The sequence below is a fragment of the Debaryomyces hansenii genome (assembly GCF_000006445.2).
Source record: "Debaryomyces hansenii CBS767 chromosome E complete sequence".
NCBI classification, from domain to species: Eukaryota; Fungi; Ascomycota; class Pichiomycetes; order Serinales; family Debaryomycetaceae; genus Debaryomyces; species Debaryomyces hansenii.
The window spans coordinates 536,495-550,501 of NC_006047.2; the positions used below are offsets into that span (position 1 = coordinate 536,495).

General features: G+C 35.2%; 6 protein-coding genes across 6 annotated transcripts; 3 read left to right on the forward strand and 3 right to left on the reverse strand. All coding sequences in view use genetic code 12, as the record gives it.

The window, feature by feature from the left end:
- Window positions 1-207: 207 nt before the first annotated feature.
- On the forward strand, window positions 208-1,260 carry DEHA2E06754g (DEHA2E06754p; the record flags this gene model as incomplete). Its single annotated transcript, XM_459602.1, has 1 exon — window positions 208-1,260. The coding sequence occupies one exon, from the start codon at window positions 208-210 to the stop codon at window positions 1,258-1,260; it is 1,053 nt and encodes a 350-aa protein (XP_459602.2).
- Window positions 1,261-1,315: 55 nt separating this feature from the next.
- On the reverse strand, window positions 1,316-3,331 carry DEHA2E06776g (DEHA2E06776p; the record flags this gene model as incomplete). The annotated part of the gene is made up of 1 exon (XM_459603.1): window positions 1,316-3,331. One exon carries the CDS (start codon window positions 3,329-3,331, stop codon window positions 1,316-1,318), a length of 2,016 nt encoding a protein of 671 aa, XP_459603.2.
- A 314-nt stretch (window positions 3,332-3,645) lies between these two features.
- Window positions 3,646-4,866, reverse strand: DEHA2E06798g (DEHA2E06798p; the record flags this gene model as incomplete). Its single annotated transcript, XM_459604.1, has 1 exon — window positions 3,646-4,866. The coding sequence occupies one exon, from the start codon at window positions 4,864-4,866 to the stop codon at window positions 3,646-3,648; it is 1,221 nt and encodes a 406-aa protein (XP_459604.2).
- Window positions 4,867-5,695: 829 nt separating this feature from the next.
- DEHA2E06820g (DEHA2E06820p) lies at window positions 5,696-6,718 on the forward strand (the record flags this gene model as incomplete). Its single annotated transcript, XM_459605.1, has 1 exon — window positions 5,696-6,718. The coding sequence occupies one exon, from the start codon at window positions 5,696-5,698 to the stop codon at window positions 6,716-6,718; it is 1,023 nt and encodes a 340-aa protein (XP_459605.2).
- Window positions 6,719-7,004: 286 nt separating this feature from the next.
- On the reverse strand, window positions 7,005-9,809 carry DEHA2E06842g (DEHA2E06842p; the record flags this gene model as incomplete). Its single annotated transcript, XM_459606.1, has 1 exon — window positions 7,005-9,809. The coding sequence occupies one exon, from the start codon at window positions 9,807-9,809 to the stop codon at window positions 7,005-7,007; it is 2,805 nt and encodes a 934-aa protein (XP_459606.2).
- Window positions 9,810-10,639: 830 nt separating this feature from the next.
- Window positions 10,640-13,513, forward strand: DEHA2E06864g (DEHA2E06864p; the record flags this gene model as incomplete). The annotated part of the gene is made up of 1 exon (XM_459607.1): window positions 10,640-13,513. One exon carries the CDS (start codon window positions 10,640-10,642, stop codon window positions 13,511-13,513), a length of 2,874 nt encoding a protein of 957 aa, XP_459607.2.
- Window positions 13,514-14,007: the final 494 nt, after the last annotated feature.

Genomic DNA, 14,007 nt, shown 5'->3' on the forward strand with positions numbered 1-14,007 from the left:
ACTCTATTGATGGTAGATAATTTTGAAGCGAAGAATAACAATCCAAGTACGTTTTGTTGATCTAAATAGCTAATAATAACACTTGGTGAACCCAATGAGTCATCCGCGCATACCCAAGATACTTGTTTAATGCAAAAGTTTTTATATTCGATAATCTTGTCGCATTTCTGGATCTACTATCTTTTTCAAGCTTTTATCAACATAAGTATGCCTGAACGTAAACCCAAGGTTCTTGTTGTTGGATCTGGTGGAGTAGGTGCTATTGGTGCATTGTGCTTAACCCTTAATGATAAAGCAGACGTTACTTTAGTAGTAAGGTCTGATTATGCAAAGGTAAATGAGAGTGGGTACTCTATCAAGTCCGTTACTTATGGTGAACATGAGAATTGGAAACCACGTCATATAGCTAAATCGGTGGCGGATGCATCTGAGAGGTTTGGTGAATTTGATTTCATTTTATTGACTACCAAGAATATTCCTGACGGACCAATAACTTGTGAAGATATCATTAGGCCTGCTGTTACTCCTAGGACTGCAATTATTTTACTTCAAAATGGGCTTGGTATAGAGAAGCCGATGATTGAGCAGTTCCCACATAATGTAATTCTTAGTGGTGTTACTTTACTTTGTTCCACTAATATTAATTGTGTTGTATGTAATCTGCTTAAAGATCAAATTTATCTTGGAGCTTGGAGTAATCTAAATATTAAGAACCATGCTGAAAAAGAACAATCTGCAATTAATGAATTTACAAGAATATACAGCAACGAGTATAACAAAGTTTTTATTGATGAAAATGTGGAAAAGACTAGATGGGAAAAATTGCTCTATAATGCTGCTCTTAATTCTACTACCACCATAGTTAACTTGGACGTAAGTAGATGCCAGATTGCAGGTGCAAATAATGAACTTTTCAGGCCTGCTATGAGGGAGATTGTTGCGATTGCCGCTAGTGAAGGCGTTGAAATATCCCCCGAAACAGTTGAGAAATTCATTCATATTAGTGATGGCCAATTTTATAGTCCTTCAATGTGCGTTGATGCAAGAAAGAAACAATTATTTGAATCGGAAATTATTTTAGGTAATCCTATAAAGATTGCAGAAGCAAATGGTGTAGAAACACCTGTATTAAAGACATTATATACTCTATTATCAATGGTTCAGTTTAGAATTAAAGAAGAAAAGGGTATAATCAAAATAGATGAAAACGAATATAGAAACACAAACTCAGATTCTTACCCAGATATACTTAAGAAATAGATTCTTATATATTAGACCTATAAATAGACACTGTAACATGAAATAAATATATGTATCAACACCAAGTAAAAACTGGCGGCTTATTTTTAACTTTCTCTAATCTTTCAATTACTACCTTCTTAGTATTAGTCTCACCTTCTTCACTATCGTTTCTTTGTTCACCATTGAAATTTAAATTATATTCGAACCCCGACATACTGAATTGTGGTTCGCTTTTGGTGCTATGGATGCTACTATTATCAGGCAATAGAAGGCTCAGTTCATTAGGCTCCAAATCATTTAAATTGTTGAACTTAGGTACAATAGTGATTTTAGAAGGTTTATTATTCAAATCATAAATGCTTGTTTCCATTGCATTTATCATTATGTCGGAATCCACCAGTACAGGAATATTCATTTCATCATCACGAATTAACACTGTTTCTCTCCTAGTTAATTCTAGAGGTCCAGCATGGCTCAACTTCAACACCTCAACAACGTTAAATGCTTGACCTTTCAATACTGATAACTGCTTCTTCCACATTCTTTCCTTGAAGTCAGTATCTTGCATAAAAACATCTTTCAACTTTTTGACAGTCGTTTCCCACCACATTATAGATGTTAATAATGGTAAGTAGAGATTTCTGGTATTCATTGAGAATGGGTGGCCTATAATAGATAATGGTAGAAATAGCCATCCGAATGGAAAAGATCTCCATTCATCAGGATGCTTCCAAGGAAATGCCAAACCCGAATCAATAGCTCCAATTTTAATAATAGGCGTCATTTTTTTGTAAGATTTATCACGCTTAGTCTCAATCCATTGAATTTTTATCATCCAGTTATCCAAACCTCTATCTGTATTCCTCATAATATAGTCCAATATTACCAATTTTTCTAGCTCCTCTCTAAATTGTTGCAATGTTTTCTTATTCCACTTAAAATTTGAATCTAAATTATTTTCATTATGCTCAACCAAGATCTCACATTCATCAGGCAACCCAGTTATTTCATTAGGAATAGGAAAATGATGAAACCATGCTTGAGCTTCCATATAACCCTTTAGAAAGCATTGGAATGAACCAATCTTTGGAGACAATTTTGAATAAGCCCTATGTCTATCCCAGTATGAATAATAAAATGAGCTTGACTTAAGATATACTATTTCAGTATGTGGTACAATGAACGATAACAATTGTTGATCAAGTATACTAGCGGCAGCTTCGCTAACATATCCCAAGTTTGGAATAAGACAAGATCGTCCAAAAAAACAAGGAAAAAAAGTTCTGTGCAACCATTTTGTCCACTTAGGAGATAATGGCCCATAAGGTTCTTCATCTTTCGGTTTGAATATGCCTGCCTTGTATATTTCTTGGGTGCCATCACAAACCCTTCTGTTATATATGAAATAGCTTCCTGAAGACCCTTGGGAAATACGATTGGGCTTATAACCATCTAATTCGATTAGATCTGTAATACCAACAACTAAGCTCGAAAAATCATCTTTACTCAAGTAATTATCAGGATATCCAAGCTCAGGCAGGTCCTCATCGATTATTCTTTGCCGGTGAAAATTATATTCGTTTTCGTTTTGGACAGGTCGTATATTTTTCAATGGTTTAAAAACAGAATACTCTATTTTATAAAGTGGAATTAAATCTTCTTTCTTCGACCTACCATTGGATATCGGTGAATATGCCCATTTGGCGGCGGGGATAATGTAGCTCTTAGTAAATTTGTTGAGTTGACTGAGAGATGTTTCTGACGATCTGCTATAGAAGGGCTGGGATTTACTTCGTACTAATTTCTTCTGTGATGATGCCAGTGCTAATTTCTTTAAGCCATCATGTGGAGATTGTTTTGATATGTTGTTGGAAAACGGATCAACAACTGAATCTAAATTAGGCACATAGTGACGGATGCTCGAATCATAACTTGAAGTAGATTGTAGATGATTACTATCTAGGGGGGGGTATGACTGATCTTTATGTGTGTTCACATCCTGAATCTCTTTAAGGCGTTGCAAGCCCGAAATTTCATCGTTTTCAGCTAGATTCTTTGAATTTTCAGTGTTATCATCGTTCTTCGTCATTGACACAAATACACCGAAATGGATGCCAAAAGCTATTAGCCGGAGAGTCTACGTTTTTATGGACTGACATAATAAAAGAAAATTGAAACCCGTGCTAATGCTAAGAAAATCCTCGATAAGGTTATATTGTGGTATGCATATAATCAGAAATAGGACTTATTTAAAACTAATTGGATTGACTATATAGAGAAAACTGGACAATTAAACGAGAAGAAAGGAGAAAATGAAATGGGGGTAGTATATAAGATAATGTGAATTAGAGGTACTCGAGAAGTAAAATTTAAATGATCTAAATTAACATGACACTTTCTTGTTTAGATTAGCAATAAAGCACCACCAAAGATTAATGTTTGTAAGTAAATTAAACATTTAACAATTGGAATATTTGAGTTTTGCTGTAAGCTAATGGAACCAGAATCCGAAGAAGATGTAGGGGAATTTTCTTTGTTATTTCCGTACATGTATAAGCTTGTAGCTTTTTTAGAAGATGTTTTGGAAGTTGAAGTGGCTAAGATCTTCTCTTTTTTAGTTTGCGAGGCAGCTTTCGTTGAAGAGGCTTTTGTAGAAGACGATGGGAATACTTCCTCATTCAATTCTGCAAAGAGTCCATCATTTTCTAAATCTTTAATGATCTTTTTAACAGCTCCAGAATACTTTCCTAAACTACTACCGAAGTTGAGATCGCCACTCAAAACCTTTCCAATAAGGTCTGTAATGGTCTTAGGGTTACTAACAGCGGTACTAACAAGAGCAGTGATATTGAGGGAGCCACTTAACTTAATAGCTCCAGTGTCATATATTTCCTTTACCAATGCAGCAGTCATATTTTGATAGCTTTCGTCAGCAATGAATCTTTTGATAGTGTACACTGCAACTCCAGTATCGTTTAAAGCATTGACGATATCAGCAAAAGTATTTGTGAAAATCTTTGACCCCAAAACTGTTGCAAGAGTATTTTCTGCAAAAGATGCGAAACTTCCACTGTACTCTGCTCTCTTCTGAATACTACTCTTTTGGAAAACGTCATGGATGAGGTACGAGATAATAAACATATTTGGTCTAACAACCCTTTCTATTAAATCGGTTAAAACCAGTCTGTAATCATCGTCTAATAAAATACCGTCTAAGACAGAGGTAAGTAACCCGGAGGCCTTGACAATATTGAAAAGCTGGGTAGTATTCAACCCAGAAGTTAAGTCCAATGAACTTCCGGAGGAATTAAGAAGCTTAGCGGTTTGATTAGCAAGGAATTGGATTCTGGATGGATGCCCCGCAACAGCATCCAAAGCTTCCCAAATAATGCCAGACTTATTAACAAGTAAGAGGATCTTCTCAATGGACTGTTCATCTCTCTTGTGTATACCATCGTTCTGGTAGAAACCGTCAAAATATTCCTGCAATCCATTTTCTTCAATCAAGTCTTCTAAATATAACCCCATGTCAAATTCAGAATCCTCAACAGGAGAAGCATATGGTAAAGCAGATACAAATGCTGCAAACATGCAACATAATGAAAGAAGGGTATATAATCTCATGGATAAATGCTAGTAGTTAACGAAGTAAGTCTAAACGTCTCTTTGATTAAGCGTTGAAAGAAAGAAAAGCAAATAAAATTTATAGGTAATTTCTATTTCACATATATTCTCCCAGATCTTTGCAATTGAGCTTTTAATCTAGGACAATTCCAAACAAAATGGTTGTAAAAATTACTTAATTAGTTATATTAACTTAAAATTTCCATTTTAGGTATATTGATTAATGGAAGCATTTTCTATTTCCTAATTAGGCAATGATATATTTCATTGATTCATCTATTTTTTTCATGCATTTATTTTTTTCAATTTTAAGTAGCAAGTTACAAAACGTTCCATGACTACTTCGTTTATTCACATATACCAAATTAGCAATTGAATACACCTATGCATTAATGTGTTTTTCTATAGGGATAAAACCATGAGTTAGGATCCTCCACATAGAAGTAAATTTTACGAATCCACTTTATGTATGCTAATGCGTTAGCTTACGCATGAGATCACAGGAAAAATAATTAAGGATTTCCTAAAACGGCAAACGAGAACAAAAATGTGAGGAAAAGCATAAACACATGCTTAAACACTGCACATAGTGCATTTTAGAAAATTTCCAAAAACAAATACCAAAAATGACATTTCTCCTCCTCGTAGACACTAGGAAACAACAAACTTATATGATTGAAGATCTCACTTTTGGAGAAAAAAATAATTATTAAAAAAGGTCTATCAAGTTCGTCATATACCTAGTATATTGCTAATTAGAAAACTATCATATTAGAGCGATAGTATATACCCCATTACTTAATAATAAAATCGAACAGACAAAAACAACATGAGGTTATCAAGGATAATATTGACTTGCATACCATTTATTTCAGGATTGACTAAGGCTATCGCACTGAACTCTGATGTCTACCAGGTTGATACTAAAGAGGAAAGATCATTAGAGGACATATATGAGGATTTGGTGCTGATTGTTGATTCGCATGTCGACAAGAGAAGTGACAGTTCCAGAGTAGAGCAGTTGGAAAAAATTCTCTTGCAGGTTAACGAATCAGGAATAATAATGGATGTTTTGAACGAGATTGCTGGATCCAAGGCCCAACAGAATACATTGGTCAATATGACCACAGATATGATCAATAACGGAGGTGGGTCATTTGATGGAATTCAAATTGACTTGAACACTACTAATATACTTAATGCTGTTAAGAAGTCGGGTATAATAAATTCAACACTTGATGGTTTGCTTTTGAATGATGAAAATAGAGAAATTCTTGGTGATCGTACGGGGCATGTTCTAAGCAAATATGCCTACGTATCCAAAATATTGGCAGACATAGGAAATGGCCAGAAACCAACTGTTGAATATATTGCAAATACAGTAAAACACTTCAAGACAAAGAATCCTAAATATCAATATATGAACGAGGGTAAACAAGTTGTATTAAGTGCCAGGGATGATGAATATTCTGGATCAGCTCAAGCATTCCTCAACAACCTTATCAATACAGTTGTCAGTTCTGATTTGGTTTCAGGCTCTGCAGAGGATTTTTTAATTGCATTAAATAGGACAGGAATTGCTGTATCTATTGCAATGGAGGTCGTAAAAACCCCCAAAATCACTGAAATGGGTACATATATCATTGGCCAACTATATGCTAATGGTGTTTTTGATAATCTTGATACCAATAAATATTTTCAAGATGCAAAAAAGAAAAATATTTTATCTGATGGAGCACAAACTGTTTTGACAGACCCAACATACTCACCTGCATTAGCAAAGTTATTTCAGCAAATGGAAAACAACGGTGTCTTCGCAGACATTCAAAAGAATCTTTACGGCCATACATGATTAAGTTGATTGCTAATAAGTCACGATTTGTCAACAATTTACTGATATTTATTCTAACGTGTTATAATATTTCTTTTTATACCTAATATTCAATTCCTTAATCATAAAGAAATCAAAAGTTATTCAAATTTGTAGTACAATATCAGGAAGTTGACTCTACGTCCAATACATAAAACATAATAAATCAAATTAAGTTATATCTAATTAAACAATTCATACAAGTGAGAAGAGAAACAAATATTTTTAGACATTTTAAAACAAATTTTATAACAAAGATTTAGTAACGTTAGAAACTTAATGCATTCATAATACCATAACCAATAGTCACCACACATAAATATGCAATTATCGAAGCAGGTACACCTCTAGTGATGAATGTATTTACTGTAATGTAAGGTTTTCCTACTTCGTCAGTCATACCTATCGCGGTAACATTCGGGAATCCAGAAGTTGGCAAACCCATAGCTGCAGATGCGATTAACGCAGTACCCATAACCAAAATTAATGGATGAGGCTCGGGCAATTTTTCACCAACTTCTTTAACCAATGGAACAATAATTAATGCTGCAACAGTATGGGAAACAAAAGTTGCCACAACCAAAATCAAAATACCAAAAATAATGAGAATAACAAATACATTGAAATCCTTGATCTGATGTTGTAATGCAGTAGCAATTGTCTTTAACAATCCCGATGAACTAACCGCTTTTCCTAATGAGAGACCACCCATAGCCAACAAGATAATACTCCAAGGAAAGTTATTTAAATCTTCCTTCTGTAATAACCCTGTTCCAAAGAATAAAACAATTGGAATAATTGAAATAATACCAGATTCACCAAAAACGCCTTCTAGTTCAGACAAAACACACCACAATATAATGGTCCCGATGGTGACAAGACTGATATAAATCTGTTTTGTTGTGAATTTTTCTTTTATTGGCTTATAGGCCATGATTTTGACTGTGTTAATTTTGAATGTCAATATCAATTCAACCCAAATTCCAACCATAGCAATAATTGAAACAGGTAATGCAACAGCAAACCACTTTCCCCAACCAGGATTTGGATTCATTGATTCAATGGCAACCATATTTTGTGGGGATGCAATTGGGGAAGCCATACCAGCAACATTTGAAGCTAATGCAATACCCAAGACCAAGGCCTGCGCAAACGGGGATTCAGTTGGCAAAGTTCTTAAAACAGGCTGAATCAATGAATAACATAAAACTGGGGCAGCCACATTGGAAATCCACATGGACAAGAATAATGAAACACTCATGATGGAGATTAATACATTTCTGGGTTTAGTTCCAGCAACTGCTAAAATATAGGAAGAAATAACTTTAGCAATATTATATTTAGATAATGCTGCAGCTAATGTAAAACCACCCATTAAAAGCATAATCACCGAAGACCACATAGTACTCAAGATATATTTCGAGGCATCAGGTCCAGACATAGGCTTGCCATCGTCTTCATTTTTCAAGACTTTGCAAGTAACAACCAATAAAGGAACCAACATTGCAGTGATATGCAATGGTAACGCTTCTGAAGCCCAAAGCATGGCCGATGCAACTAAAACTGCAAGACAACGTTGTTGTTCTAGGTCATTAAAAGTCTTGACGCACATTAATACCACGAAAGTGGTAATAATAACAATAAGCTTAACAATTTGCCAAGTTAATAAACAAGAAGGAACAATCATACTAGTATGTCCAAATATAGACCAACCAAAAGGGAAATTTAATCTGGTCCAATTTAAGTGCATTAAATTGATAGAACCTTCATCTCCCATTTTGTTAGACCTGGTAGCTTCATTATCTAGGTGTAGATTGTAAGATTTCTTTTCTAACGAAAGTAAATCCTTCCAGACGGTATTACGTTCCCAAACAATATGTTCACGCAAATGGGATCTCAACTCTACCCTAATATTCTCTAAATCTTGCTTCGTAGTTTTTGTTGACAAGTTTCCAGACAAAAGGGAATAAATTATGATGATTTTATTAATTTTATGATCGACACTCTTTAATGTCTCTGGTGTGAATGTTTTTGTAGTAGTAGGCAAAAAGTTTTCAATAAAATCTATTTTAATTGCGTAATTGCATGTCTTGTCGAATTTTTTAGTAATCTTGGTAAAACCAATCTTATTTAATTCAATGTAAGATTTCAACTCTGACAAAGCGATGAATAAACTAATAGACTTCTTTTTCAAGGTAATTCGCTTTTGTTGTTTAACATTGAAATCAGTATGATTTAATAAAGCCGAATTCTGGCTATGGGTATCGTCATCGTCATCATCGTCATCGTCGTCATCGTCATCCGAATACCTCTCGACTTCGACAACTCCGCCATTAGGCTTTTCAAAACCATGGTTTTCATAGTCAGCGTAATTTAAGGATGCAACTCTTGAAACAGGTTCTTTAGAAGAATGTTCTATAGGACCAAATTCGTGTTGGTAAGCTTGTGTCGTCTTAAATAACTCATCAATGTTGATGTGATTACTTTCCAAATCGCGAACCAAATTGTCGTAGTCTTGAAATACAACCAGTTCCTTTGAGAGGTAAAATTCATTGATTTTACTTAATTCGATCAATAATTGCTTGGTAAAAACCTTCAACGGATCAAAATTCGACGACTTCTGGTCGTTATATTTGGTTTTCTCTTCGTCAAAGGTAACGATTGTGGAATTATCCAAATCAACCGTGAAAGACTCGATAGATTGACTTTTTTCATCTTTCGAACCATTATAATTTCCCAAACGTGCATCAACGGTCGAACTTCCAACAGCCTTCTCATCGTCGTCAACATCAGGCCCATGTTTTCTAAACCTGCTGATCAACCTGGATGAAAATTTTTTATCGCTTGATCCATTTTCAGCCTTATTTTTTGGTGCCTGGACCTTAGATTCATTTACCAAGTCCGTGACAGTGGCGGGATTAACGCTATTAATCTCTATTGACCCATCTTGTGGTTGGTTATTCAACTGGTCTTGTTGAAGTTTGTAAATTGCTTTTTTGAGCCCAGTGTAGTTTATGTAACTATCCGCCCATTCAGGAACAGCATTAAATTTAAGAGAATGAGAGAACTTCATCAAGTTAATACTCGTGCGATGAAATACCTAATTAAGCCAACGGTTTGCTTCAATCGGAATAACTAACGTCTTTGACGTTTAACTCTTGGCCAAAAAAAAATGGGCGGAGAGGTTTACCGTGCTAAGTAATTTATTACACCACGTGGGATGCCCACGATGCCAAGATCGGAGAACTTATGGGTGTATATGTTTGTTTACAATTTTTATAGTGGGTGTATAGATGTGGGTTAATATTGGCTAGCATCAACTAGCATATTATGAACCTAGAGTCTCATATGCTGGGAGGCTATAGTGCCAAGGTGACTACCATATTCACCGTAACACCAGAATTTAATGATCATACTGCATATACAAAATGGTTAGTCCGTATGGCAGAAAATTGCAGCATTCCAAGAAACGGTGGGATTTCTTAATTAGACGAACAGAAAAGGGATTTGTTGTATGCTGGCGCGTATCCCCAGTCAGATGGAATTTGTAGGAGAGCGGGTAGTATTGAAGTCGATAGAAGACTGGGTTTGGATGTGTGAAGGGGGAAAACACGGAGATGGCACAGGAAATTCGAATAGTTTATGAGGTCTAATGCAGTGATATATACCAGAAGAACTATCCGTATATGGCGGGTGAGAAGGGACGAGAAGGAGAATTATGGTAAAAGAAGTAGATAGACATAGAGAGATAAGTACAGAGGCAGAGAGACATTTACGACATTTGGTGATAGTTAAGTATCGTGCGACATTATGACGCACTCGCATCAAATCGGTGAATCTACAATACAAATTTAGATGACTACGGAAAGGAAAACAAACAGGACAAGAGGTTACCGGGTAAATATGGCGTTCAACGGTAACATTCATGAAGCAGAGTATGTACCAATTCCAGCTAGAGTGCGGTTACCCATAAATAGTACTTCGGAGTCGTCAGTGTCTACACCAGCACGAATTCCGACACCTGTCAAATCACCTAATTTGACCGTTGCTAATTTGAGCAGCGATAACTCAACAAATGTGCCTGTGGACAGATTTCCTAATTTAATCCATAAATGGTCGCATACTCACTCGATTTTATGTGTTGTTCCTTCTCCGAAACGTAATTTGATATTCTGTGGGACACAGAATTCGAAGATTTTAGTCTTTGACATAGTTAACTACAGTTTAAAGTACGAAATCAAGTGTGGCAATTCAGATCATTCAGCATCAATATTATGTTTAACGATAGACGAATCAGAGGACTATTTATTCAGTGCTGGGTCAGACTCGTTGATTAAGGTGTGGGATCTATCCATGGTTAATGACAACACCAACTATCCTATACATTGCACTCATATTATTTACCTGCTTGTCGATATAGGTGACGTTTTTTCTATATGCTGGTCTGATGCTTTATCGACATTATTTATTGGAGCCCAAAATGCATCTATCTTATGGTGTAAATTATATTTATATTCCTCAACTATTTCTGATAGTCAGTCCACAATCGATAGAATGCCGCATTTTAGATACGATAAGTTTTTTGATTCAAAGGGACCGGGTGGCTCAATTAATAATTTGCAATCAAAACACCAGATTTTAAAGTCGACTTCTCTTGAGACATCGAATAGCGTATCACCTAAATTAATTGAAGTTAACAATGATGATATTATCAGATTTGCTCATAATGGGTATGTTTATTGTATGAATTACTTTAATGTTGAAGACACTTCAAATGACTTCACTAAAAACTACCCAACACAGTTTGCGAATTTATTAATTACCGGTGGAGGGGATGGGCTAGTTATTATCTGGGGCGTTAGCTGTACTAATAAAAAAGTATCTCTTCAAAAGTTAAAAATATTAAAGAACAATGAGTCAGTTTTATCCATGTCTATTCAAGACTCTTACTTGTACGTTGGCTTATCAGAACCATGTATCAATGTTTGGGATTTAATGACATTCCAATTAATTCGATCAATTCATTTCTCCAATTCTCAACAGGTCAAAAATAATTACGATGAAGTCTTGAGTTTGGGGATATATAATGATTGTATTTTTAAAGCATCAAATTTAGGCGGATTAATAAAGTTTTCCTTGAAAACTGATCCCCCAAACATGGTTCCTAGCGACCATGGAAATCTTAATCCGGATAGATCATCGATGGTGGTTATTACCGAAGAAGACGATAAGTATAATGCGGAATTCAATAAATCCAGTGTTGAAAATGGAAGTGTACTTGCTGTAAAAATTTTTACTTCGACAACAGGTGTCACTTATTTGGTTTCTGGAGGCCATAAAGCACTTTGTCTTTGGGATATTACTAATTTGGGAAGTACTAATAGACATCTTTCAGACGCCAACAGCTTATCGTCTAATTTGGTGGATAACGAAAATTTGTTAAAATCTTTAAAGAGATTTATCTCATACAAGACAATTCTGAAATTTCCTGCGTTATACTTAGAAGATTCTCGTCGTTGTTCTCAATTTTTAACAAATTTATTAGTAAACTTAGGTGCAACTGTAACTAAATTGTTACCAGTGCCTAATAGTAATCCTGTTGTTTATTCATGCTTCTCAAGCAATTCTCCAGATAGACCCAAACAAGCGAAGAGAATTCTTTGGTATGGGCATTATGATGTTGTTGATGCAACGGCTGATTCAAACTCTTGGTCAACCGATCCATTTTGTCTCACTGCAAGAGATGGTAATTTGTATGCTCGTGGGGTTTCTGATAATAAGGGTCCTATTTTGGCTGCAATATATGCGGTATCAGAATTATTTCACAACAAGGAACTTAGTTGTGATGTTGTATTTATAATCGAGGGTGAGGAAGAATGTGGTTCTATTGGATTTCAGGATGTGATTCACGAAAATAAGGAATTGATTGGAGATATTGATTGGATTATGTTATCTAATTCGTATTGGCTTGACGATGAAACGCCTTGCCTCAACTATGGTTTGAGAGGAGTTATCAATGCATCTATCACAATAAATTCCGATAAACCCGACAGACATTCTGGTGTAGATGGGGGCGTCCTGAAAGAGCCAACAATGGACTTGATTCAAATCCTAGGTCAATTAATGAATCCATTTAATAACAATATTAAGATTCCTAACTTCTATGACGATGTGCTATCATTAACCGATAGAGAAATAGAAATTTATCAGAAGATTGAGAACACAGCGTCTACGAAGAATATTAAGAATCAAGATTTTAAGTCTTTAATGGCGAAGTGGAGAAACCCTTCATTGACTATTCATAATATTCAAGTCTCAGGCCCAAATAATAATACTGTCATTCCTCAGCTGGCTAAAGCATCTGTTTCAATTCGTATAGTTCCTAATCAGGATCTAGAAAAGATTAAAAAACTGTTGATTAAGACATTAAATGATTCGTTTAACAAACTAGAAACTGATAATCATTTACTAATAAACATTTTCCACGAAGCTGAACCCTGGCTTGGTGATCCATATAACTTGGTGTATAAAATTCTTTATGATAAAATTCGCTCGAATTGGGGGCCAGAGGTTCCTGAACCATTATTTATTCGTGAAGGAGGTACGATTCCCTCGATTAGGTTCCTAGAGAAGTGTTTCAATGCATGCGCTGCCCAAATTCCATGTGGACAAGCGAGTGATAATGCCCATTTAAAAGATGAAAAATTGAGGATTCTTAATTTGTTCAAGTTGAGAGATATCTTGGCTGATACATTAAAAGAATTAGGCAGTAAATAGAATATTTAGCAGGAAAACGGTATATAGTATATTATATTTGCATGATGTTATTACTATGGTGGTTATCTGGGGGGATTTTCTTATAACAACACATATCCATGTGCCATAATACAATGGTATAATATCTTTAGTGGTCGTTACACACATTCACATATATTTGAATATTTACTAAATATCTATCATAATTATTTGCTCTCCAGTTTCTTCTTTTGCTCCTCCAACTCTGCTTTCCTTTTTCTTTCTTCTTCATCTTGAATCGATAACCTTAAGGCTTCCTCAATCATTCTTTCTTCAACCGACCTATAATGAGAAGTACTAGATCTTCTTCCATTATCTCCAGACGAATATCTTCTTGATGAATTATTTTCTTCGTCTTGATTGATTAATAAGTTTGATGCGTGTATGGCACTTGCTGTCGCAGATTTTCTAGCTAATTTGTTTCTTGCAGACATTAACTTTTGTTCCCAGTCAGGTCTAATCATATCTATCGTTAT